The sequence below is a fragment of the Struthio camelus genome, chromosome 15, assembly GCF_040807025.1.
Source record: "Struthio camelus isolate bStrCam1 chromosome 15, bStrCam1.hap1, whole genome shotgun sequence".
Classification (NCBI taxonomy): Eukaryota; Metazoa; Chordata; class Aves; order Struthioniformes; family Struthionidae; genus Struthio; species Struthio camelus.
In genome coordinates, this window is record NC_090956.1 from 15,276,865 (window position 1) to 15,304,014 (window position 27,150).

Consider the following 27,150-nt stretch of genomic DNA (forward strand, 5'->3'; position numbering starts at 1 on the left):
GTTATCGCTTCCTCCCTCACTAGAGCTCACTTTCATGTCTGTGATCTCTTTTCCTCCTTCTAAGCCCCAAACCTTCAACCAGAGAAGAAAAGGAACCAAGCTACGTAAAGAAAAGCACGTTACAGCCTTGTTCCAGACCTGCCTGTGCTGCTGGGAAGCCCAAGCCAGGCTCCACACAGGCCAGCCCAGGCTCCCCTTCCCTGCCCCAGCACAGCTGGGTGCTGTCAGCACCCCACTCTGCCCCACAGCTGGGTGCTGTCAGCACCCAGGACAATCCCTCGGGCCTCCTTCTCCTCTCTCCCTCTTCACCATACAAGTCCACAATCTTCAGTGATTTCTGCACTGGGAGAAAGACCTTGGACAGGATCTTCCCAGCTGAGGTCTGGAAAAGAGCTGCATGGCTCCAGCTGCAGCCCTCTGCACTCAGGCTGTGTCTGGCAGATGGCCCAATATTAATTATAAAATATAAGGAACAAATGTACTTACCTTCATTAATATGAGATACTTGCTTACTACATAATACAAGAATAATGAGGACTTAATCACATGTTGATGTTTGCTTTCCCGTTCACCTTCAACAAGTTTTCCATGGATGAAGTCAGTCTGCTAGTAATTCACGGAGGTATTGATTGCTGTATATTAAATCAAGCAGAATCATTTGTCCTCCAGGTCCTCCCTTCAATACAAATAGGCAAAGCTCTATTTTCTAAAGACAAAACAGTGCAGATGATGAAATAAAGACTCTTTCTTAAGGCAAGATGCAGAAGACACAGTGACAGCTGAGGGCTGTGTTGCAAATTAGGAAAAAGTCAAACCAGGTATTTTCATCAGACAGCTATTTTGCCTGTAAGAAATGTACCAGCAATCTTGGTTCAGGTATCATGCATTAGGGAAAGTAATTAGTTTATTGGAGCAATTTCTGCTAAAACATTAAGAGGTCTATCCATCATCATGTAATATAAAATATTCCCTTCACAGCATTCAGAGGAAAACAAAATGCTTTGTAAATGTATCCAAAAAGGGCAGCAACAAAACTTCAAGGCAGCTCCTACTTTGGTAAGGGAAGTAATAAAAAAAAAAAAAAGTTAGGAAGAGGGGACTAAAATCTTTTTTAAGGAATGTTTCACAGAACAACAGCGGCAGCAACGCTTGTGACCGAGGAGTCATTAAAGGGATAGTGAAAAGTTTGGCAGTGTGAGGTTTGCAGGAACACAGAAATGCTTTGAATCTTCAAGTAAAATGTTAAGTTTTACACAGTTAATAAGACCACCAGCAGATCTAACCATATGTTTATGCTTAGAGCATGTATTCTTCTGGTTTGAACCCTTACGGTGAAGAGAAATGACTTCCTTTGCTATCCTCCTTTGTTTCCTCATTTGTTTTTTCCTGTTTCTGATTTCATATGCCAAAATGTTTATCGTGTCTTTTTTCACCATACCACAGTTGCAGTCCGCTCCCGCTGGTCTTCCCTAAAACTGAACTTTCCGTCCCTACAATTATTGCAATATCAAAAGCTGATTTTTAGCTTCATTTTCTGAATTAGGAGCCTTGACAAATTTTACTTTGCGGAGAAAATACATCATTCAAATCAAATAACAACTGCTTTGTCCTCATGTTTTTGCGCATTTTAATGTCCTGTCTCACCTTCTTATTTCTGCTTTTGAAAAGCAGGTAATATTTCCTTTTAAGATGGCAAACCCTAATAGTTGCCTTCATCAACGTTCCTCCCCTCTTTCAAACCTACCACGCTCGCCACAACCCTGCAAAATAGTTGTAGTGAGATGACAACTGCATTTTTGACTAAACGAGCTGGGGTCGTTACTAATCGTAGACGGCACCTGTACCCTGCTTGGTACAGGTTTGCGTGCGCTGAGGAAGCTGCTGAAGCAGCCCAGGGCAGGGGAAGGGGCCAGAAAGCCGATGCCTGCTAAAACGCCAAGGAATACCGCCTCTCCCATTTTGCAAACGATCCTCGTTTTACAAAAGACTCGTATTTTCTCAGCCGTTTGTCTCACGTCCGTGAGCTGCGGCACAGCTGCAGCTTGCTCCTGTGTTACAGGGGGACAAGGAGAAGGCAGCCGGGAAGCAGGAAGCCTTGGAAAATGACTGCAATTATAGGTCAGAATGAGAAGCCTCCTGAATGCAGGTTGCCCTGGAGCCGGCTGTTCCTGAATTTGGCACCGGTTTTGACTGCTGTCACCTCACATTAACATCAGTGCTACTTAACCCTGAAAGAGTGCCAGAGTTAGAAAGGGAGCTGACACAACTAGGTTTTAATGGTCTCCAGTAACAATGTTTACGGCTCCAAGGTAAAAGGTGAAGAAAATATGTTGTCCTTCCATATACCATTTTAGCAGATCTAGGTAAAAAGCCTTTTGACACATGGCCCCGTACAAAGAAACTGAATAAAAGTGTAATCTGCTGGAGATGTTACCACGCAAAGGATATTGTCGTCTCTTTTCCCCTCCGATTCGTGCACTTGAAGGACGGTACGTCTCTCGCCGCAGGAAAGTTTCATCAGAGCCGTGAAACGGGGGAAGCCAGCGGCATCTCCTCGGCAACGCCGCCCTTGCTCACGAGCCCGACTGCCACCAGGAGACTCGCGGCGAAACCCGGCCCCGGGCCACCCGCCCTCCCTCTCCCCAGGGGCAGGGGCCGGGGCCGGCGACAGGCCAGCAGCTGCTCCAAGCACGAACCTCCCCGAGCAGGCAAAGGCTGGAAGGCAAACAAGAGCGCCGCGCGCGGCGTGAAACACGCCCAGAGGGAAAACCGCCAGCAGACGAGGAGGTAAAGGGAGCCGCGGCGCGCGGAGGGTCCCGATGGGGGCCCCGGCGTCCTGGCGGGCAGCCGCCGACGCCGCCCCTCCACACCACGCGCACCAGCTGCGGGAAAAGAAAGATGGGACCGTTCTGAATTCATGTCCCCGCAGACAGGAAAACCTTTCCCCTAAGAGTATTTTTTTTCCCCCCTTCAGGTATCAGAACAGCTGAAAATAGGGGGAGAAACAAGCGAGGTGGGAAAAGAGGGAATTATGAAATCAAGTTCACACCAGAGAAACTGCACCGTCACAAATAATCACAGAATCACAGCATGGTTGAGGTTGGAAGGGGCCTCTGGAGATCATCTAGTCCAACCCCACTGCTCAAGCAGGGACCTCTAGAGCATATTGCCCAGGATCACGTCCAGACGGGGTTTGAATATCTCCAGCGAAGGAGACTCCACCACCTCTCTGGGCAACCTGCTCCAATGCTCTGTCACCCTCACAGTGAAGAAGTTTTTTCTCAGGTTCAGGTGGAACTTCCTGTGGTTCAGTTTCTGCCTGTTGCCTCTTGTCCTGTTGCTGGGCACCACGGAGAAGAGGCTGGCCTCATCCTCTTGACACTCCCCCTTCAGATACTTCTACACATTGATCAGATCGCCTCTCAATCTTCTCTTCTCCAGGCTGAACAGGCCCAGCTCTTGCAGTCTTTCTTCAGAGGAGAGGTGCTCCAGTCCCCTAATCATCTTGGTAGCCCTCCGCTGGACTCTCTCCAGGAGTGCCATGTCTCTCTTGTATGGGGGAGCCCAGAATTGGACACAGGACTCCAGGTGAGGCCTCCCCAGGGCTGAGGAGAGGGGCAGGATCACCTCCCTCCACCTGCTGGCAACACTCTGCCTGATGCAGCCCAGGAGACCATAATTCAGCGCTTCAGACCGGGACTCTCTCCCCGTCGCCTCTTACACAGCAAGCCTGCCGCTACTCAAGCTGTGAGCTGCGGCAAACTTTTTCAACACGAAACGCAGCAAGCTTGCCCAGCACATGCCTCGCCTGCTCCCACCCAGTCTTGAGACATCCCTATTTTTAGCCGCAAAATGAGGTGTATACCAGTCACCTCTCCCCTCTGCAACTGAGTTTCCTAAGTACAGATCCACGCCAGCAGATGATATTTGAATTCGGTTTAATTTATCAATTACATTGAAGCTGGTTTGTCCCTGGTGAATTTAAAACATTATCTAAAGTTTCATGTTTTATCCACAGCTGTCAAGCAAGCAATTTCCCTGCCTTGAAACATATATAATGCAAAGTGCTAACCCTGAAGAGAAGGGGAAAAATTAATCAAAATCTCTCTCCTCCAGAAGAAAGAAACCTGGTGCTACTCCCTTCTGTCCAACAAAATTATGATAGATTACTGATCCAGAAACGTGTCTCGTACCGAGCGTACAGCACGGCAGCGCAGATTTCTCCACTTGGCCATCGGGGTACGGCTGCGCATGGCGTTGTGCAGCGCCCCGCGCCAGGAGAGCTCCGCCTGCACGCAGACCCTAGCAGCCAAGGGCAAGACGAGGAGCTGGGTTATCTCGGCCTTGCAGCGGCACATCCCGGCGACGCTCTCCTCCTGCTGACTGCTGCCGGCGCTTCCAGGCTGTCTGAGCCCACGCGCAGGACCTTTTTCTCCTTCTTCTCTCCATGTCACTGAAACACTCTTTAGTTTTTCCTTAAAAAAAAAAAAAAAAAAAAAAAAAAAGGTTTCAAACCCTTTCCCTTACGCAGTTGCCGGTAGGCGCTTCCTTCGCCCCAGACTTCCCGCACTGCGCGCCAGCGCCGAGGCGGCCTGGCCCCGGCCCCCGGCTCTCCGCTCCTTTTGTTAATCCCACTCACGACACCCTATGCCAGGAGCGAGAGACCTGCTCGAGCACTCAGTACAAAAATTACAGCAGAGCCCCTTCCGGACCGTGACTTCAGCTCCACGTGCAGTGGTGCGACACCAGCGCGAGTCAGCCCGGGAGTCGGACAAGTGGTCTCATCCCCAGAGACGCCAGGAGAGTTTGGGGTTTAATGAAACCTTGCAAAGCAATTCAGTATTTCCTTCTGGGCTGCGTGAAACATTTTCCCCTAATGTAAATTAACTTTTCACTAGAAAAGTACTCTCTCTTCTAAATTAAAGGAAAATTTTATAATATGTAGTATTTTCAATGTTTTATTGTAAAATAATAACATGAATAATCACAATCCTGGGATTCTCTGCAAATCTCACAATCTCAAAACCTTTAACAAGAGTTTAAGAGCAGATTTATCGCCCTCCTTTAATCGCATGAGAAATGGAGGTGCAGTGATGGCAGGGTCTGACAAAGTAAATCAGAGGCAGAACTGACTGAATATCAAAATCTCCTGATTCCTACTGCAAACATTATTCCATGTTACAAACATTATCGACTGCTTTTTATATGCAATTCCACTACCAACTCTTAGTTACATTTCTAATGTAACTCTGTTTCAACTTTATAAACCTGAAATGAATTACCTTTTCTGTTATTTTAAATTTAGTGAGAGACTTTCTATTTCCAGGAGGTGGAAGGTAAATCCATTGTCTTCTGCCTAAGAGATCCTTGTGGCCCCTCCTCCCCCTCAATTCTTTCCCATTTTGGTCTAGACATACCCTTGTCCAAAGTCCATGGCCTGGCTCACGGCAGAAGCGTGCCCAGGCTAGAGGCCACGGCTGCACCGCCGGTTGCAGGATCCGCCACGGCACAGCAGCTGCAAACAAGGGGAATTTCCAAGATGTTTCATTGCTCTTGAAACAGCAGCCAAGCAACACGGAGCAAAACTGAACAGTACGTCCCACCATCCTCTCCCAACCATGATCCGCGTGCTTCAACGCTATTAATAAGCATGTCATTCAGAAAAGCAAAATGTGTTGATTACGGAGAAAAAAATTCTTTATCATTTCATAACACTGATTATCCTCTCCATCACCTTGATAGTTGTCTAGCTCCGCAAGCGCCTAGAAAAATCCAAGTCACGGCAGACTTCAGTAGGAAATCCCTCCAAGCTGCAGTCCGCTCTGAACCTAACGGCCTCTCCAACATGCAAGGGATGTTTTTAATATTATTTCATAGTCTAAAGCCTTGGGGGCCACCCATTTCACAGGGCACCTCAGGGCTCTTGCTTCTTATATGAAATTCGCAGTACCTGCAGCGACGCATCGGAGGTTCGGTACCTACGGCCATTCAGAAGTACAGAGCCGTTCAACCTCCCGAGGCAAAGCAGTCAGCATGCCTCTGCTTCCACAGCAAAGAGGGGGGCGAAGCCGAGTGGGCCGCCTGCAACAGCCACGGGCCACGGACTCTCCCTCCCGCGCCCTGCTCCAGACCAGCTCCGAGCCTGCCTGGACGCCTGGATCGCACAGAGGAACGCTGCCAGCGAGAGGGACGCTCTGCGGCAAGGGGGCCAGGCTCCTCAGTCCCGGCCCCGCTAATCACAGTATGCGCGAAGCACGGAGTAAGAAGCAGGTCTTCTGCTGGGATAAAGACCCCAAATTCTGGAAGTTTCTACAAGCCATAGGAAACTCACTGTTTTTCCTTAAAAAAAAAAAAAACACTCAAAGATGAGGATAATGGATTTGATAGAGTGGAACTGTTCAAAAATGCAACACTTTGTGTTTCTTTTGTAATATGCTCACGTACAGTGCTTTAAAGGGCTAGAAAACGACTCGATGCACTTCAGGGGACTGAAAACCTCTTGGCTACAAATTCTCTCTCTTAGAGAGGACTTGCTTGCACAACAGCTACCTGATGCACAGAGGAACGGATGAAGGGCTCTTCATAAGCTTATCATTTAAGAACTGTTGTATGAAAATATAACCGTTGCATAGAAACTCATTGCAAAAGATGCAAAATATACAAATTAGCTGCCGTGATCCTAGTCAACCAGTGCTCAGTCACATGGCAGAGAAAGGAAAGTCTCATATAGTCCAAGTCCAGTGTGACTGGCCTAAAAAACGCATTATTGAGACCTGCAGAATTTTACTTCAGAGACTAGCACCATTCCCCAAAATACACGCTTTCTTAGTAGACAAGAAGATGGTTATTACCTACAGCCAGTTAAGGAAAAAAAAAATGAGGAAAGAGGAAATAAATCAGATATTATAAATTTAATCAGGTTAAAAGCTACTGAAGATACCCTGGGGCAACGGAGAAGAGAGAGCCTTTGCTCTTGGCACTGGGAGACAGACGAAACGGCTCTCAAACCTCGGCGCCCACTGCAGCTGAAGAGATGCTTCTTCCATTGTGACGCACCACTGCCCGCTGCCCGGACTGCAGAAACCCGGCAGGATTATCTCTGCAGGCTGTCCTGTCCCCCGTCCCCCCAGGTCCCTGTGGACTGTCCCCCTCCCGACCCCCCGTATCCCTGTGGACCGTCCCCCTCCCATCCCCCTGTATCCCTGCGGGCTGTCCCCCTCTCCCCTGTACCCCTACGGGCTGTCCCCTTCCATCCCCCCGTACCCCTGCGGGCTGTCCCCCTCTCCCCTGTACCCCTACGGGCTGTCCCCTTCCATCCCCCCGTACCCCTGCGGGCTGTCCCCCTCTCCCCTGTACCCCTACGGGCTGTCCCCTTCCATCCCCCTGTACCCCTGCGGGCTGTCCCCCTCTCCCCTGTACCCCTACGGGCTGTCCCCTTCCATCCCCCTGTACCCCTGCAGGCTGTCCCCCTCTCCCCTGTACCCCTACGGGCTGTCCCCTTCCATCCCCCTGTACCCCTGCGGGCTGTCCCCTTCCATCCCCCCGTACCCCTGCGGGCTGTCCCCCTCTCCCCTGTACCCCTACGGGCTGTCCCCTTCCATCCCCCTGTACCCCTGCGGGCTGTCCCCCTCTCCCCTGTACCCCTACGGGCTGTCCCCTTCCATCCCCCTGTACCCCTGCAGGCTGTCCCCCTCTCCCCTGTACCCCTACGGGCTGTCCCCTTCCATCCCCCTGTACCCCTGCGGGCTGTCCCCCTCTCCCCTGTACCCCTACGGGCTGTCCCCTTCCATCCCCCTGTACCCCTGCGGGCTGTCCCCCTCTCCCCTGTACCCCTACGGGCTGTCCCCTTCCATCCCCCCGTATCCCTGCGGGCTGTCCCCCTCTCCCCTGTACCCCTGCAGGCTGTCCCCTTCCATCCCCCCGTACCCCTGCGGGCTGTTCCCTTCCATCCCCCCGTATCCCTGCGGGCTGTCCCCCTCTCCCCTGTACCCCTGCGGGCTGTCCCCTTCCATCCCCCCGTATCCCTGCGGGCTGTCCCCCTCTCCCCTGTACCCCTGCGGGCTGTCCCCTTCCATCCCCCTGTACCCCTGTGGGCTGTCCCCCTCTCCCCCGTATCCCTGCGGGCTGTCCCCTTCCATCCCCCCGTATCCCTGTGGGCTGTCCCCCTCTCCCCTGTACCCCTGCGGGCTGTCCGCTGTCCCCCCGTATCCCTGCGGGCTGTCCCCCATGTCTCTGTCACCCAGTATGAGGGTCGTAGCTGTCAGAGCTGGCCTTGCTCTGGTAGTGCTCCTCCACGCTTGGGTGGTCTCTACCTCTGCATCGCATTTAGACTATGCCCCAACCAGCTGCGTTCGCCCCATTTTCTGCGCATGTTGCTTGGCTAAAATAAAAACAGCAATTCCTCTTACACAGTTTCAAATACCAGCTGAATCATAACTATATGAATCTTGCATGAGAGAGCAGCCATAACTGCAGGAAAATGGAGGAGGGCAATGATGCATTGCATGGAAATAACGCCAACCAGTTCTTTCTGACTTGAACAGATTTGAAAAAGTGGCTGCACTCTCCCCTATTTTCCCAGTCCTCTAAAAAAACAAATAAAACTACCCAAGAGCACACATTTCAGGCTTCAACTAGTATAAAATCCATGACAGCAGCCATAGGAGCAATGAACATTGCTGTCCTCAGAACAACCACGCAGTCTTTTGTTTTTCTCTACTGTAAAGGCATATGCAATACATTGGTTAAAAAAAAGAAATGAATGTAATGATGTGCCCCACAGACACCACTGGCAGGGGAAGATCAGACAACGGGTGACCTGTTTGCTCTTCGGTATTCTCTCGTTACTCCACTGTCTAATTTTTTTTTTTTTAATTAGTATTTTAATAGAAATTCCTAATGCACAGTTTTATACTGCTGGTTCTAGATGCGAGTGCTGATGCTTCAATATGTTAGGCCCATAAATGCAAATTGCAGCAATCACACAAACATAGGAGCTGAGTGAAAACAGAGCTGAAAGGGTTTTAATCCAAACAAACTCAGTCACTCGGTTAAAGTTCTCAAGTAACTTGCCCTTTGTGATGTTTTGGGGAAATCTACTGATATACAGCATATAAATTCTCTTTTCTTTTGGGGACCATCTCTCTCTCTCTCTCTGTGTACTTGCAATACAGTGGAAATATAGCCAAGCTCCCCGTAGCCTCGCGGGCTGTACTCAAGCTAACTTCATTTTGGGAGCAATACAGGCCGATTAGCACGGTGCTACGCCCAAGCTATTTTTGCTTGCTTCACGGCAGCCTCCTACGCGTGCTGGGGACAAGTGTCCCCAGCGGTCTGGCACAATTTCCGCTGTAGCCAGGGAAGCTGCCACTTCGACTTCCAACTTTTTGTGAGAGGCAAAACGCGCTTTGTGTGCGGCAGCGTACGTATAACACACAAGCGACTATTTCGTGCGCATGCATATGCCGTGAACCACAGATAATTCAAGCTAAAAGGAGCCTTTCTAATGATATCCCTCCATCAGCCTTTGATAAAGCCACGTCTTAAGTAACTGCTCTCGCAATTTCTCTCCTGACAATCTTGGATCTGATTCACCTCCCACAAGCTAAAAGCAGCTCCTGTTGAGGAGTACAGCTTGCCGCTCAAAAACACTCAACCTGCAGGACAAAATCCATTAAATTCTTCCAAGTAATCATTCAGTGCAAGGTGTCATTAGTTCTAATTATATCTTGCAGATTTGTGTGTTTATAAATTATTATATATACCAAAGCTCAATACACATTACCCAGTGTGGTAGATCCTAAATCACTTCAAAGTCTGGTGGTGAAACTGTCATTTCTTTCCTTAAAGCAAGCACAGGAAAAAACCCTACAGGCTTGTAATATCTCAGGGCAGGTTTGCAAGAACACAAACTACTCTCTTAAAACAGAGAGCGCTCAGATCTGCAAATGATTAAAAGAAATTGTAAACCAATCTAATAAGTGCCCATGAAATCCCTGGAGGACCAGTCCTTTTCTTAAGTCTTGCTCTCAGCCTGGTGGCTTCTGCAGCCTCTCCAGGTAAAGCAAACTCCGCGCAGTCCTTTCCCCCCACGCCTAGGGAAATGGCCTTTGTACCCCTGCCTCGGAGCACGAGTTGCAGGTTTAGCTGCGCCAGGCTCAGAAGTCGCCCACGCGCCGCGGGAGCCTGCGAGCGCCGCCTCCCCCTGCCCCAGGCTCCCCCGAAATCCCACCGGCCTCGGCCCCTTGGGGGAAAGCACCATTTCCACCTCCTCCCGCGTCAAGGCTGGCATCGCCTCCCTGGCGTCCAGCCGCGTGCCTTTTAACAAAAATCCCAATTTTAACCACACAATTATCTGACTGACTGAGGACGACATTAGAGAACCGTGCTTCTTGCGATGAGTTTGATGCTTCCGCTGCTTGTTGTGGGCAGAACCATGACATGCAAGGGCAGAATTTAGGAAACAAATGGAGAGGGAGAAAAGAAATGCAGCTGAGAAAAGAATTAATTCTCAACATGCTCAAGTGTAGATGAAAAAAGTCTGCTGGGTTTTTTTCAGGGCTATCAAGTTGCAATAAGAATAGATTCAAACTCAGAACTGCAGGTATTTAATTAGAAAGAGTAAAAAGACTCCAAATACCAGTGGCCTGTTTCAATGCAGAAAATAAGATGGTATTTCTCAGACATAGTATGAACAGAGATTCAGGACATGTACTACACCTACAGTACCAGGTGCACACTGGTACAGAAATAACACAGATTTTCCTCAGATCTTTGCTCTGTATTAGGAACAAAGCAGGGGTCTTCTGTTGCTGTGTGCTGGACATAAAGCTACTGCTGTCAGAAGGTGGTTAGTAGGGACCATTTGCTAAAGTTAAAGTCTCTTCTACATCAACAAACCTGGGGAAGATGCACCAATGACTTAAAGGAGTAGTTACATAGGTTTCTGAACCAATTATGTTCACTTGTTCATTTTTTTTTTCAGTAAAATCTTGAACGACTGGGGAAATTCTAAAAGATTCAAGGATTATCAAGGTATTCCCACCCCCACATCCCCCCCCCCCCAAAAAAAGATTTTTTTTCTCTTTCACGGTGACTTGAGGGACTACAGGTCTCTTACCTCCCAGGTTAGAGGTAGAGAAAGCATCAAAACTGCTCATCTGGGATGCTCTCAGCAATAACTAAGAAGCTACTCAGATTGTTTTCACAAATCTATTGCCATGTTTGTCTCTTTATTTAAGATGTTTTGTGCCAGTTAGGGAGACAACTATGTTGATACCACATACTTTACCTTTTAACTTGACTTTTGATTAAGGATTTACGTTGTATCATACGTAAAGTGAACGCCCTGCACCAAACTGGTTTGCCGACTTGAAAATGCTGTTTTTCATAAGGAGAAACCAGTGCAGCGGTCCCTCTCCAGCCTTAGGTCAAGGACCCCAACTCATTCCACGTTTCTGTCAGTAGTAAGACTATGTTACAGAGTGTTTGCTGGTCAACTTTGTTGTTGCCACAAATCTTTGCAGAGCAGTAAATACCAAAGGCAAGTTGCTATTACAGGGAAATCTGAATTGCTTGTAACCTACAAAATGCATTTTAATAGAGCCAAATGCAACACAAGACATCTGGGAGCAAAGTGCAAACTAAATCTACAGGCTGAAAAAGCTTGTCTTGGAAAGCTGTGACACAAGAAGATGTGAAGGTCACCACATGGAAAGTTTTGCAGTTTTGGTGACAAATAGTTTCTTTGCTGAATATTACACTTAGCAAAGTGTAGTTTAAGGAGGAAAAATTGTTAACTAACTCGGGTAGAACTTGAAAGATCATCCTTCGGTGAAAATTCAGATTTTTCACTCTGCAGAATATCACTTTTCTGAAGCTTAATCATGAAATACCTGCAGGTCACATATACTGTGATACATTTAGCAGTATGTATGTACTAGACTGAATATGCTTTAGAGTTCGCAGCTGGCCTTCCACAAGCTGGGGGTTGAAGTCCACTACACTTTTCTTCCCCATAGCTAGACTCAGTAAGAAAGTCCGTCTTCTGAGGTGCTTCGGCAATGAGATTGAGCAGTGCCCGCAGAACCTCTCTTGTAACTTTGAAAGCAATTTGGTGGGTGCGCACCTTTTTTAGTGGCCTTAAATGGTCCGTTCATTCACATCTGAGTCCCTCATATCACCCTTATAACACCTCCCCCCCCCAGAATTAATTGAGTGCAAGATTCACTGTCACACTCGCTGCCCCTTACAAAGGGGCACTGCTTCCTCCCCACTTCACAGCTCCAGCAAGACTGGAGTTATTAGTGTTTGATGATCTTTTGTTTCAAGACTTCAATCTCTTGTACTTTGAAATTGAAATTCCTTAGCCTGCAAGGGACCCAGGCTCTGACAGCCGACTTCTTGAACTTTCCTAAGCTGCAACAGTGAAGAAAGGAAATCTATCAGCTCTGCCTCTTACAGTAATCGCATTTGTTGAAAAAGAAAAAAAGAGATGAAGAAAAAAGAAAAAGAGAGAAAAAAGAAAAGAAAAAAGAAAAAACCCACTGGCAATGTCTACAGAAACTACTGTCGTGACATGTTTTTTTTTTTTTTTCCCTCCATTAGTTGAATTAAACCTCATCTATTTACATATTACTCTTGAACCATTCTGTTCAAGCATGGATATGTCTTTCTTGGGTTCAGCAACTCCAGATGTCGCAAAGATTAGAGAAGCAAATGCATTTTAGCAGCTGCGTTCCCATATTCCCATCAAATGTTATTTTCAGAGGAAAAAATAGTTGGCATTTTTCTGCTTTCTCTTCTTCACGCCTTCTCTACTCAGAACAGGCTGTCCTAATCCACTCCCCTTAGGGGGGAAAAAAATGGAATAACCTGGTAAGAAAAAGCAAATGTTCTTCATGTGATGAAAAGTTGTACCAGCAGAGATCATTATCTTTCAGTTTCAAAATTCCTGTACCTCTGTCCAAGGGTGGCACGCAGGTATTACAGACACCAAACACTGTTTTTAATAGAGTCACATTCTTATCTCCTGACATGGAGGTCCCCACTGAACCAAGACCTAAAATAACATAAGCCATGAGAGTCTATAGTGGTTTTTTTTCCTAAAGCTCTTAGCAGTACTTTAACTCTTTAAGCATTGAGAGCAAACATAAAGCTTCTGTTAACTTCTGGCTCAATCATTATTGATTCATTTTGAAAATATTACCCTAAATAAATAAATAAGTGTGTGTGTGTGCGTGTGTGTGTGTGTGTGTGTGTGTGTATTTAAGGTTAGTGTTAAGAGTTACTCAGCAAAGATTCAGGCATTTGGGAGATTTAGGATCTCATGGGAGAGGCAGGTTTTACTGTTCACAGAAGCTGTTATTAGTTTTCAGACTAGTGAGGTTAAGGTATGAATAAAGAGCCACCTTGGAATACAAAACAAAAACGCTGGGAAGTCCAGAAATTCAAAGAATCAAGGAAACATGAAAGGACAAGATTTTAGTGGGGGATCAAAGAAAACAGATATGGAGAATGATTTAAAAAAAAAAGAAAGCACCAAATGATAGCTTTGGTTTCTTCAGTTCTGAGAAAGTCAAAAACAAATTTGGTCCAAAAAAAAGAATAACTATACAAATAATTTAATTCTAAAACATTCGATATTCCATATATAGTCCAAACTTTAAGAATTCTATATACATAGAATAAGATAGGCATTATATAAAACACAGATTTTAATGACTAACCCAATTTCAGTCATAATCTTCCATTCGCAGTATTTCTGAGAACAGTTGCTTTTTGGAATAGAGACAGGAAAAATGCAACCCTTATCAAGCCTAAAGCTTTCCTAGACAGCCTTCTTAAGGCACGGAGCATATTAAGGAAGATCTGCCACACTGATAGCGAACTGCGGTGCTGTAGGTTGGGAACAAGAATGATACAAGGATTGCTCTCGACAGGAGCAAGGAGCCAGGCCCCAGAAGCTGCCGGTATACACACAGTTTGTGAATATACTAGTAGTTTTCCCTTTTGGAGAAGAGCATCATTTCTCTTTTTGGAAAAGAGCATCATTGGTTTGGGTTGGTCTGAGCACAGAGAAAACTAACCTTAACCTAGCTTAGTACCTGTCACCCCCAGGTCTCCTTCTCAGAGGATTCAATAAGGTGAATAATGTTAAGCAACAGACAACAGAGAATACAGATACAGAAACTTCTGTTAGACCGGACTCAAGGCCCATCTGTTTCCGTGAGACAGCTCTTACCGCCCTCAGCACTAAGCACTTCAGAAGAAGGAGCACGAAATCTGCATTAGGCAGATAGCAGATAATCCCCCCTCAGAGCAGATCTCTTCTCAGTTCTCAGTACAACTGCTGAAAAACCCTGAACTGTGGAGTTTAAACATGGCAGGGTCAAATCAAATTGTTTTCAAGTAGCTCACAGGTTGAAAACAAATCAAAATTCTTACAGAATAAAAAACATGAAAATGAAAAAACATTTAATGAGATTGGTTGGGGGGAGGTGGGGGGGGGAATACATTTGTTCACTGGCTGGTCCACAAAATCTACTGCTGAATTCTTTGTTGCACCAAAATGAGACTACAAAAGACGACTGGAATTTTTTTCCTTTAGTGTTAATATTTTTTGGTGCACTGTATTAAGTCTAAACATACCAAAGTTGACTGAAATGTTAAAATTATAATCTAAACCACCGTAGCTACAAAGTGTGGCATGCCAAGCACAGAAATCCAACTGGCCAACCCATTCAAAAGCAAAAAGATTTTTTCCTCTCACTGAGATGCAATCAAAATCCAGCAAGACAACTAATTGTAACTTAATCTTGTCAACTATGTCTGCCAAAACAATTTTGGGTATGATTGGCAAATGAGCAAAGGGAATAACAACAGGGTATTTCTACTACCCTGTGGGTTTTAAAACTGATTCAGTGGCTTTAAATAAAGAAGCAGGGCTACAATTGCTAACTTTGTTGCACTAATAATGCTCAAATAATGTTGCACTAATAAGGACATCTGGAAACAGTTGCTATCAAACAGCATTTGATTTGTGTTTCCTTCATGACTGCAATGAACCGCTAACACAGGGGCACCGGTCCTTGCAGTGCAGATGCCAAGTGCTGGACACTGAAAGGGAAGTTGGGAAGAGATAGTAACGGATAAAACTGGCAAAAGCATCTATGCATAAATAATAATACTGATTCATGGCCATCACATTATTTAACAAGAGATAGTTTTGTCCTTATTAGCCTTATTATCTTTTCATATTAGACCTGATAAAAATAAACCTAACAGAAGTGCAGAAAAAAAGGCATTACACTAGCTTCCAAAAAGAAGTGAAGCACATGTAAAAACAAGGTTCTTTGTGTCACTGTACTCCATTTGGTTAAAATGCGGATTGATCTCACCCTTTAAATCTAAGCCAAGCCTTACTTGGTACTTACAGAAAGCTTACCTAGGGTAAAACAAAGATTTGTGGGATTCAAGGTCTTTTTCAGGTATTACGCCTTAGGAAAACTAACCTTGTCCTTAGCATTTAATTCAAATTCTAAGGCCAAAATAAGGGACCACAATGGATGAACTGGGGGCCATTTTTCAGCTGAACATTTTGCATTTGTTATGAAACTTTTTGTGTGAGTCTTTCCAAGTTTTTAGCAGCAAAAATTGGGTTTTTGAGGGAAAGTGGAAGAATCAAAAAAAACACCAACCTGTTTCAAATGAAAGGTCTGGGGTTTTTCTTTCAAAAGGAAAATTCGCACAATCCTATGCAAAAATCTACAGCTTATGACTTGAACTCCTTTCTCCGAGCACTCTACACCCAGACAGGATAGTCCCTCCTAGGCGGAATCTACAGCAGGGATAAGTTCAAGGAAGGTTAAATAGACATAAAAAGGAAAAATATGAGTGTCTAACGGCCATACTGAGCAGATACGGTGCCCAAAGCCTAGGATAAAAGACGCCTGTTTTCCTTGGCATTGCTCTAATCCTCAGACAATGCTTCCTCTCTCAACTCAATAACAGACAGATCATATCACTGAGCCTCTCCCTCTGGTGCATCAGCTCAGATGTTTCAGAAGACCTCAGGCGCACTCTATTCATTGCTGTTTATGTCTAGTCTTTATATGTGGGAGATCGATGACTTGGTTTTCTGGAATCTGCTGTCCAGAATTTAATTTTTGAGCTATCTACAGCAATGTCAACCATAAGATCATTTGGCTAGTGCTTGGATACCCAATTACTACAGCAAGAAACAAAGTATACTGGCCAATCATAGCTACACTACTGATACTTGCAAAGATCTATACTAGTGCATCCCACCCCAAAACCAGTTTTATTAGCAGAAGCAGTATAATTGGTCTACCCGCACCACTATCAGGGTTTTGCCAACACAGACAAGTTGCCGAGGAAGCACATGTCACATGCAGTGGATGTAGCAAACGTGGCAGAAGTCTAGAGGGTGGTAGAAGACTGCGTTTGCTATAGTCTTACGACGTTAAGATTAAAGTGCAGTTTTCTCTGCTGAGTCAGGGGACTATTCATCATTTGTACAAGCACAAACACATACTCCCACACGATGTATACAAATCAGTGAGTCAAAAATTGTATCAGCAAAAGCAGCAACCGTTCTTATGGCTTGCGGGGTTTGCTGTGTTCAAACCTCTCAGCAAACACTTTGTGTTCTTGATAAACAATGATAAACAGCAGCTGCTCTTTATCTACTTCTTAATGCTCATCCTCTACCAAAGATGGATCGGTACTGAAATACCTGAGTGTGGACCTTGGCATTTTTCCAGACCCTGCATGGATTCAGTGCAGTTCCTCCAGACTTTGGCTTCCTGCTCTCCTGCCTCTTACGCAAGTATTGGCACTGTTTCAGCACAGCCTGGCCCGAGGCACAGTCCTGAGCATGACGCTGGATAACTTGTGCCATCCAGAGAAGTATTAAAAGGAGCGACAATTTCCTTCTCTCTCTAATGAAAACAAAAATTTAATTGCTGAACCATCTACAGCACTGCCCACCCTTTTTACTTTGTAACACCTATTAGAGCACATCTGTTATGTTTTCTCCTCCTTTAACATTGCCCATCCTTTTCTGTTTTGCCTACTCTGATCTTACTTCTGTATTTTTTTCTCCTCTCAAAATCCAGTTCAAGATGGAAAGCTATAGAGGATCACACAGGCAGTTATGCCTACCAGTGCAATTTTGTTATTGCGCTAATAAAAGAAACAGAAACTATGCATTTCAGAGGGGTTAGTCCTCACCCCTAATACTCATGGACTGCACTTAACAACTGCACCACTCCTATGCAGGTTGGACCTGTATCAGTCTACCTGTCACCACCTACCTAAAGAAAGTCCTTCTTTATCTAGGGGTAAAACTGAGAACTGAGCAAGCAGCTGTACCACAGAGCAGGAAGGTCCAGAAAGGGCTGCTCTGCCCGTAACCAAGCGAATCCCCTTAGCGGCGCTGGCGACGAGCCGCAGGTTTCAGACAAGGCATCGGACACCATATCCCGGCCGTCGCGCTGCTCACAAAGGGAGAAACAGGCTGCAGGAACCAGAAATCTCCTGCAGGAGACCCCACGTCTCATGAAGGCCTGGAAAGGCGTCCGCCGTACTACCTAAACTACGGACACAGAGGTACCCACGGGCAAAGGTAAAAAAAGGCCCTTCTGGGCAGCGACGCAGGAGGAGAAGGGATCCGTGCCGGGGGCTGCAGAGCAGGGCGGGCCGGGCCGGGCCGAGGGGCCGCGGCAGCTTTACGCGTGCAGCTCGCTCTGCTGCTTTACCACGACCAAAGAGTTTCGAAATCGAACGACTCTACCTCACCCCTCAGCTGCCTTTGCTGGAATGTGAACCAGCTCAAGCATCTGCAAGATCCAGCGCTGCACTGGGAAACGGGGGTTCAAAAGACAGAGGTCTCACTGCACAAATCTGTTAATCATAAGCAGAAAAGCCAGCCGCGTAACAGCTATATTCCTCATCAGTCATCTCAGAGGTGACTGACAACTCGGTGGAGCCCGTGCCCCAGAGCCTTCTGTTCACGCCACAGCATTATCACAAAAGTAATACTAACAGAAATCGGCTGGGCTGATAATAGACCTGGATCTTATTCCACGCCAATAAAGAGATCTAAGAAGAAAAGGATAAACTTTAAAAGCAACTAAAGCTAAGACAAGTAATATAGCATGCTTTGTTAGTCCTATATTGAATTTTATAATCTGAAGTTTATCCCTTTTTCTCATAAAATGAAAAATAGGTGCCTGTTAATAGCCTAAAATCTCACAAGTTTCATCACCCAGAAGTACCGCTCTGTTCCCTGACAAATTTGCTATCAGTGTTTACAAGATGCTATCTTCGCCTGCACACAGAGAATCAGATCTCCAGGTATGAGCTCGCACTTGTTCTCCAGCAGCATGATACCCCCCAGACCAGGTAGCCCTGTCGGCAATGAGTAAAACTGCAGAGCATACCGAGAACCAATCTGCACGGTATTTTCACGTGAACTCTCCCAGCACTGAAACGAGGTTGGCCGACAAAGGAAGAAGGCAAATCCACGGGCAAAGAGAGCAGCTGTGATCTGTAACATACAATTAGTTCAAGAGGCACTTGAAAGACTTTTCATTTACCTTCAGTTTTAACTTTGGATCATTTAGGGATGCTAAAAGAGACCAGAGTGTATAATGAGCCTCATGTCAAAATTCAACAGCTGCTTAAAATGTTAAAAAAAGAAAGAAAGAAAAAAACACGCAACCACTGCATCTCTGTTAGGAGAGCAGACAAACGTTTCTAGAGTACCGCCTTCCAGAAGGCTACTGTCTCCCGCACGCCCAGCCTTGCTAGCGTGGTAGCCCGCTGCGCCAAGGGTGGGTTCGTGCCCGCTGCCGCTACCAACCTCCCCGCCAGCTCCGCGGTGTTCGAGCCCCTCTCCCACCATCCTCAAAGACGGATTAACGGTATGAGCAGGGGCAGCTTCACTTGACGACTGTCCCCTTCTTGTAACTCTCCTTCCACCACCTCCCTAGATATTTGTACCAAAGGACTCCAATACCAACACATCTGAGGCAACTGAGTTATAGATCAAATATAATTCCTGCTCTCAGCTTGGCTCACTTATTTCACTTTCATCTCCATGCACTGGCGTTGAGCCCACAAGCGCGCTGTGCGCTTCAAGGACACGGTGGGGTCGTCAGTACTGCAAGAAAACGGCAAGCGCAGGTGAGCGTTCTCCCTACCTGAGCAGTCCCTGTCTCTGCCGGAGCGGCTCACGAGGACCTTCGCTGGAGACACCAGAAGAACGAGCCAAGCCTGTACAGGAGGCAACGATTCATAATCAGCCATGAAAAGTACAGCCTGTATTGGCAAGAAAAGGCAATGAACGAATTTAAGAGATGTAATATTTTTCAGCTAACATGAAATACATCTGTATAAACTGAATTCACCTTTGCAAAGGTGGTTACCATAACTGTACAGCTTAAAGACAGAGCCACGATCAAAATTCAAAGCCAGCAGCTATGAACATAGCAGCTATGATTTAAGTAAAATTTAATGAAAAACATGGGCCTCGGGCTAAACAGAGGAACCTTTTATCATTCAAAATAAAAGGAATTTTAGGAGTTAAAACAATGCAAGATAGAGCTTTTATGGTTATTGTTTTAGATACAGCAGATGAAAAAGAAATGCAAGATCAGCATTAGACAAATGGTAAGAGGAGAGGAAGAAAGCTGCACTAGAAAAAAAGCGACTGCTTTTTCAGATCAGACCAAAAGGCAAAAACAGCTTTGGGTGAAGTGTTGCATGAAAAGGTGCAGGGGAGCAGTCTTTCATCTGTCCTTTGCAAGTAAAAAGACTGCACTCAAAAGAGTTGACTGCATTAGCAATTTTTTTCCCCCAAATTAAGCAACCTGCAAAAACCCAGAATTTTTGCTTAGTTAATGGGGCTAATGAGAAAGGAAACACGAGAAGTGCCAGAGAAAAACAACAACAAAGCAGGCAATTCAAGGATTCAAAGGTTCAAAAGACAAATATTGATACTATACATTGACACGAATGAATTAACATGCGATTGCATTGACTTTTTTGCTGCCTTACATATGATTCTCACCCCTTTGTCCATACACTGGTGTTTGTAGCCTTGACTGTACACACAGGGTCTGTTATCTCTTACACTATGTACGCTCTTTACACTATATACTCACGTTAACTTCAACAGAACAATCGTCTCCACAGACGTAATATTCAGGTAATAAAGACGGCAATTCAGAGTCCTGGAGCCATGATGACTTCATTACCTTATGTAGTAAGTTTAGGACTGGTGTAATTCTTTCCAGGATTGGGCCCCAATACTGAAATCTCTTCAGGAGAGAGAGAGTTTCTTCCTGAGTTTTTATACCAGGGCCTCAATCTTTATTGCAGCTTTTATGAGAAACTATAATTCAAAACCCAACTTCCCTAGATTTGCTGTGTTTTCTTTCTTCTTTCCCCTTTGCATTTCACTTCATGTGCCCTGCACAATCTACAGCTAATACGAAAGACTGTATTCGCCAAAATAAAGCAAAACAAACACACACACAGGCCCCCTCGTCTGCAGTCAATACCCCTTCTGCCTGTGAAACCACTGATCCAACGGTATTTTTTCTCGTCCATCCCTCCCGATTTATTCTTGCAAAAAAAAAGATAACCAGTCGGAAGAGTTATCGCCTTGTCTCCTTGTAGAAATGCATTGCCACCGGAGCCACAATTCATACTGTGATTTTCAAGGCCAGCAGTGGAATATCTACGAAACTAAGAAGGAGGAGCATTTCTTTTCACGCTGAAACAAAAAAATACAATCAAAAACAACAAAAACATTATGTGTTTCCTGCTGAAATGTGTTTTTCCTCTACTGATGTTCCAAAGGAAATTGCAGTCCATGCTGTTCATGCTTGCATAATGAAATAAATCAGAGAACAATTACTCTTCACTATTATTCATCTACACAATCGACATCTTGCATGATTCTTTGGTCCTTACAGACCAACATGTTTTAGCAATTAGCAACGTGCCATGTGTCAAACATTGGTTTCAAGCTGAAATATCTAAGCCAAAACGAATGGAAAATGTTGCACCTTCCTTGTAGTTCCACACAGCTGTTACGTTGCAAAGGCCAAGGCTGCTGGCGTCAGTTATGTTAACGGATTGGTTAAATCCTCTTTTAGACTCCATTGAAGGAACAAGTACATTCATATGTAGTATAGATATGGCTACAAATGTTTTAGAGATGCCACCTTTTCGAGATATTTAGTTGCCTAAAAATGCAGGTATGATCTAGAACCATTTTCAAAAGCCTCTTTAAAATTCGAGTTTGGACTGCCAAAAACGAGCTAGCTCACCTGGTCGCAGAAAAACTGATCTAAACTTTAAGAGGACTATTGTTCCAGGGAAGAAATTCACATGCAGGTCAACAGAAACAAGGCACATCTCAGTGGCAAATTCAATTTTTTTTCAGCTAGATATAAAAGGAAAAATTGTAGAATTTGATTTGCAAAACTAAACAAAATGACTGTCAGATAACGAAGGTATTTGCTTTTCAAAATTAATAAAAAAACCCTCAAATATAAAATAAGGCGTTTCAGGTCTGGTCAAACAGGTTTTTCTGATTGTCAGTCTGTGAATTAAAGATTTAACCGATCACAAAGCCAATCCACTGCTTGCAAGCAAAAAGGCCAGAAAGCCTATTTGTTGCTTTGGTGTTTCAAGGAGAAGGCCTAAAGATGTAGCTGAGCCTGAGATCCACTGATGAAACAAAGTGAGGACTTTCAGTGTCTACGGTTAACTCCAGTGACAACCTGGGTTACCTGAAGAAGAAAAACTTCTCGATGATTTTTTTCCTTCTGTGATGAGAAATGAATAAAAAGAGCGTGTACTGTCTGTGGACAGAAACTTCATTTTATCTTGTTACTAGAAATCTCATTTTGGAGAGGACTTCAGAAGGCAGCAAAGAGCAGGAATGGACAGCAGTATCTGACTATATTTCTCATTGCTATTTAGAAAAAAATCCTACAAATTTGACTTCTTTTGAGACGAGGAATAGAATGTGGGAGGCCTGGAGCCAGGAGGTCAGGCTTTGTTGGACCACTGCCTGGCTTCTGTGGGTGAAACCTAGGAATTTCTGCAAAAAAAAATTAGATTTAGAGAAAGTGTCAAAATATAAAGGAAAAAGGAAAAAGAAAACACTTTGATGGAATTTTTCTGACCAGTTCTATGTCGCCCTGCAACTAATTTTATCCTTGTGGGCAGTTCAACTTCCAGATGGTTCCTAAATGTGTTGGAATTGCAGCTACGTCGTGGCAGACCTAAGACTGCCATGGAATATAACCAAAACATTGGCCATCTCATTTCTAGCACAGCACATACAAGCACTTTTCTGGGCAGAAGTAATTCAAAACTTGGGAACCCATAATCTTTTGAAAGATAGAAAATGCTCCTGTCACACACCACCATGGGGTAAGAAACAAGCAATTAAAACTGAAACCCCCCAGCCCCCCCCCAGGAAGCTGTGTAGGCTTTCCTAGAGGAAAACATAATTCACACAAGTGGCATAATTGTACATAATATGTAACCACAGGAAATAGCTACTTTTCTGTGTTCATTCACTCAGAAAGGAGAAAATGGAAGTCACTCGAGCTAATCCGTTTTAGACTTGCACAGCCTGCCTTCTAGCATGGTGGATCTGGTTTTTTACTGCCAATTGTGAATGCTGCTAAACTATCACCTTGAAAGCTGTTTTTAATTTGGACGCATGGAGCCTACGCGCACTATCACAAATGCAAAATGCCCTTCTCGCACGTTTGCAGTACTCCTCGCACTGTGTTTAGCTTTCAGATAGCTGAAGATATTTTGCTTCTGATGTGAGAAGCACTTACGTTTCTTAGAAAGGAACTCGTGGAAGGGAACTCATAGGGGAATGTGAAATACTGGATGGGTTAGTTAAAGCCAATTAGGCTCTCCGGTTCATCCTGAAAAATAACACCCGAATAATGGGGAAGCTGGAACAGATGTTCCACACAGCGCAACAGGAAGAGAAGTGCATTAAAAACAAGTATGTGCTGTGGAATTTTTATGCAATTGAGAACCCAGGTAAATATTTTAAGGAGTTAAAGCATATAAATATGATTTACCTTTTTTGGTTTGGCTCATTTGATTTGGAGTAATAACAAGACTCCTATTGCCCCAGAATTACCTCTAATAAAATCACAGGGCATTTAAAGGCACAGGCTCTGAGAGAGAGAAAACCATTCGCAGTACTACACTACATCCCTGTAAGTAGTTTCATCCACAGTGACAGGGCTCCTGGTGGAGTAAGGTGCTCCCCATTACCGGTAACAACCTTGGGTGAAGAGCACGCAGGACAAGAGTAGCTGAGCTAGTTCACTGGGGTTTCACTCCCATCGCTCTCTGTCACATGCACAAAACAACCTTCCGTTACGGCTGTCGTGAAAGACATTAAAGCTGTTCAGCACTCGATGAACATACCAAGAAATCATTCCATGTTCTCCTGAAAAGTCACGTCTCATCTAAGCTACTGTTAAGATATAGAAAACAACAGAGACCATCTGCTTCGTTGGTCAGCTTTCTCCATGCAGTGCGCGGCCTCATGTTAGCAGAGAAGGATAACAGCACCTGGCTACTCAGAGATGAAACCCTGGCCCTGCTGACAAGGCTGGCCCAAGGATCTACCTGGAAACCATCTCCTGCCAATGACTACCTTAGCCCTTCAAAAACTCTCCTGTCTAGACAAACATCACTTGAACCATATTCCAACAGACTGACTGTGTTCCTTCAGGATCCAAGCATTTACTGAAGCTCATCCAGTTTCCTAGAAACATCTTACAGTAAAAAATACAGACATTTTGAAAAAGTCAAATTCAGCTTGTTTTGACCTGATGGAAGGAAATATTTCTACTTCACATTTTGAAATGATTTTGTCTTAAAGGTATTGCACAATCAACCTTAAAAGTCAAAATTAAAAATTTTACATTCGGTGAAACCTATTAAATGATCTTAGGGAAAAAAGAAGAAAATTAAAGGAGATAGTAGTTTGTTTTTTTTTTTAAACAGAATTTCAAATTTTTTTGTTTCACTTTGATACAGAACTAAGCCAATTTTGAAATCTGAAGGTTTCCCATATGGAACTTTCTCCACCACCGAGCTCTGCTCAGGAAGAGCACTTCACAGTGCTTGACGTGTGGCATCTCGCTAGAGAACCCAGGAATTAAATTCAACTGTTTTGGGCATTTCATAATCCTCATCTAGACCATCAATACTCCTTCATTTTTGATGCTGGTACATCTTTGCAGAGATTACAGCTGCTTTTGCACTGCAGCAATGCTGCCTACAAACGGCACAAGTCACTGAAGCCACTTTTGCAGACGTAGTTTGTCAGGAACACGTCTATGCTGGCCCTCGATCTACAGCAAACCCTGCCAGCAGTTGTAGATTTCTCCCAGAGTTTCATACAGTCAAAGCCAGAAATCACCGAGCACTGCAGCCAGGAACTCGGTCACCATCAGCTTGCAGCTTTAGCTTGCCAAGGGTTTTTATTTTTTTAATTGCAATTTTAAAAGGGACATTTATAATCCAATATTTTTTAAACCAGGACTTATTTTCTTTTTTTTTTAAGCAGCCTTGCGAGTCCACTGATTTTTAATTCAGCATCTAAGAAATCATCTATTTTAGAATATTAGGGTGAAATTACACAACACAGTGATATAGGATATAATCTGAAAAATTGCTGATAATCTGTTCACCTTTGCAAACAATAAACCCTTATTGGCAAAAGGAGAAGCAAAACTAGAATTACTTTTGCTCCTTGGGTTTAGACTTTACTTCACAAAATGTTCCATTTCTAATGTCTAGTTTCTCTACCAATTCTGACAGAAGGCAAAAATTGACAGATTTAGTCCCCAGAGGCAATAAAAAAATACTCAGCCATAATCTGTCAGGGGAGAAGGAGCTCTGTTTCTCAGGAAAGACCGAATGTTACATGGCATTCTGGACCAAATCTTGGGGGCTAGCCAATGCTTACACAAATATCAGAAAACTCAGAAGCTCAAGACAGATGCTCTTTTAAATATCATTGATATCATTTTTATTATATGATGAAATAGAAGAGCATTTGAGGTGGGATATAAAAACCTCTTTTTATGGTTGATTAGTCTAACAAAAACAAATACACGGTCACTCCCAGAAGCCCTCACTGACGTTTTATCAATGGCCAGAACGTCAATGACTTCCAAACTTCCCCTGGAGAAGAACTTCCTTTTTTCAGAAACATAACTATTGTGCAGGATATTAATTTTCGCAAAAGCAGTTAAAAAAAGCATAATTTGAGTTTGTTTCTGTGGTACTATGATTTATAATAAAATCAATAAGGAACAGTTAGATCTTGAAACGGGAAGGGCTATTTATGGCTTAACAGCCACATATTTTTTCAATAACAACAGACCTGGGTTGATAAAAATAATTCCTTTACACACAGGAAGAACAAAGTCAGAAAAGCAACTAAGGAAAAAATTAACCTTTCCATAATGTACACATAGGACAAGTGAGAAAAACCAGCTACTAAATCCCAGATGGTGAGAAGCAGTAATATGACTGAACTGCCAATCATTTGCAAGACTAATAGAAAAGGATCATTTAGGCAATAGCTATGTCGATTTATTGAAAGACTTAAGATGACTAAAGAATGCTGTTTTTCTATTTTTGGACTGCACAGCTGCCCATTTGAAACGCCATCTGAAAAATGCAGTTGTTCACAGCTAACGCATCATTCAAACTCTAATCAGCAGATCAAGGCATCACTGAAACTTTAAACTTAAAGCAACAGGGAAGTTTAATAACATGCAGCAGCAGATCAACCTCCCTCCCTCAAGAGACACCCCCTTTTTTTTTTCCTAGCAGGCCCTTGAGAGGTTGTTTAACACAGGCTTCAGTGCATTTATCACTTTGAAGAGGATTTCACTTTTAATTTTCTACCTCTAGAGGTGCAGCTTTTTAAAGCAGTGGATGTTCTTGCTTAGCTATCTGCTCTGCTACATATTTCATATAGAAATTTTGATTTTGCTGCAGCTTCAAACCCTTTAAACTCTATGAAACTCGAGTGCTAATTCATACTTCATGAGCTGAAAGCAAAGCTGTGCTTCCCAGATAGTGATGCAGATCCCTCAGAATCCGGATGCCTCTGCTCTCTGCTAACTGATGCACGCCGGAAGGTGACTATTTTTCCTCGTGCATCTAGAGAATAAGCCCGTGCCAGTGTGCGTGTGCGCACACCGAGCAACAACTGTCAGCCATAAGCCACCCTTGCACACAACAGCCACATCCCTCACCAACCACTTCCCACCTAGGAGCAGGGAAATTTCCATCTTTCCTTTCTACTCCTATTTTTCCCAGAGCAATAGCAAAGCACACGGTGGCACTTGAACAGAATCTCTCTCAGCTTGTGGAGCAACTGCCTGACATACAGTTACAAACAGGAGCTTCCAGTGTTTACATTAACATATTTTACTTGGCAACTTGGCTACCTCAGGACCACTCAAATAGTTACCAGGTATCACAAAAATAACTATCTGCAATTTTATTTCCATAACCTTATAACCAACACCCATTGCTCTCAAGTCTGAATTCAGATGATATCATGGTGAATTAAGGGGATTCCAGAAGTTAATCATAGAGCTGTAATATAATGCAGATTGGAGGGGACCCTGAGGAACCCTATGATCCAACCTCCTGCTGTAAAGCACGGCTAACTTCAGTGTTGGATCATGTTGCTCATCTTTGCTCTATTTAAGTTTTGAACATCTCCAAGGATGGAAATAATCCACTGTAAGTTTACTGAAGACCCTAGTGAAGTGAAAAATTGTGTATTATCAACAGAGAGATTTTGATTAGAACTTACAGCTTGGATGGAAGATTTTTTCTTGGTTGGTAATATTTGCTAAAAGACCTGAATCTATCCCAGGTGTCTATACTGCCTTTTAAGTAATTTATTGTATGTTTTGAAGTTTTCTAACCTTGATGTCTACTGTGTTGAAGGAGTACACCAAAGGTGAAAAGCAAAATTTCATTCTCTGTCTTGAGCTTCTAAAGTTCTGCATAGTTGTCATAATCTTATTCTGA

The 27,150-nt window shown here is 44.3% G+C and overlaps 1 protein-coding gene across 9 annotated transcripts in view; it reads right to left on the minus strand.

Annotated features, from left to right (window-relative positions):
• Nucleotides 1-3,922: 3,922 nt before the first annotated feature.
• Nucleotides 3,923-27,150, minus strand: part of LOC104149733 (uncharacterized) — a 308,193-nt gene continuing 284,965 nt past the window's right edge. For 6 of the 9 annotated variants that reach the window (XM_009683528.2, XM_009683527.2, XM_068908456.1 and 3 more), the window contains 3 exons: nt 19,227-19,299; nt 5,418-5,515; nt 3,923-4,475 (listed from right to left, as the gene is read on the minus strand). In XM_009683528.2, the coding sequence (XP_009681823.2) occupies nt 4,167-4,475; nt 5,418-5,515; nt 19,227-19,299 (480 nt within the window). In that variant the 3' untranslated portion in view covers nt 3,923-4,166. Of the gene's footprint in view, nt 4,476-5,417; nt 5,516-6,940; nt 7,059-19,226; nt 19,300-27,150 lie in introns of those variants that run through there. The other 3 variants (XM_068908458.1, XM_068908457.1, XM_068908461.1) reach the window with 2 other exon arrangements.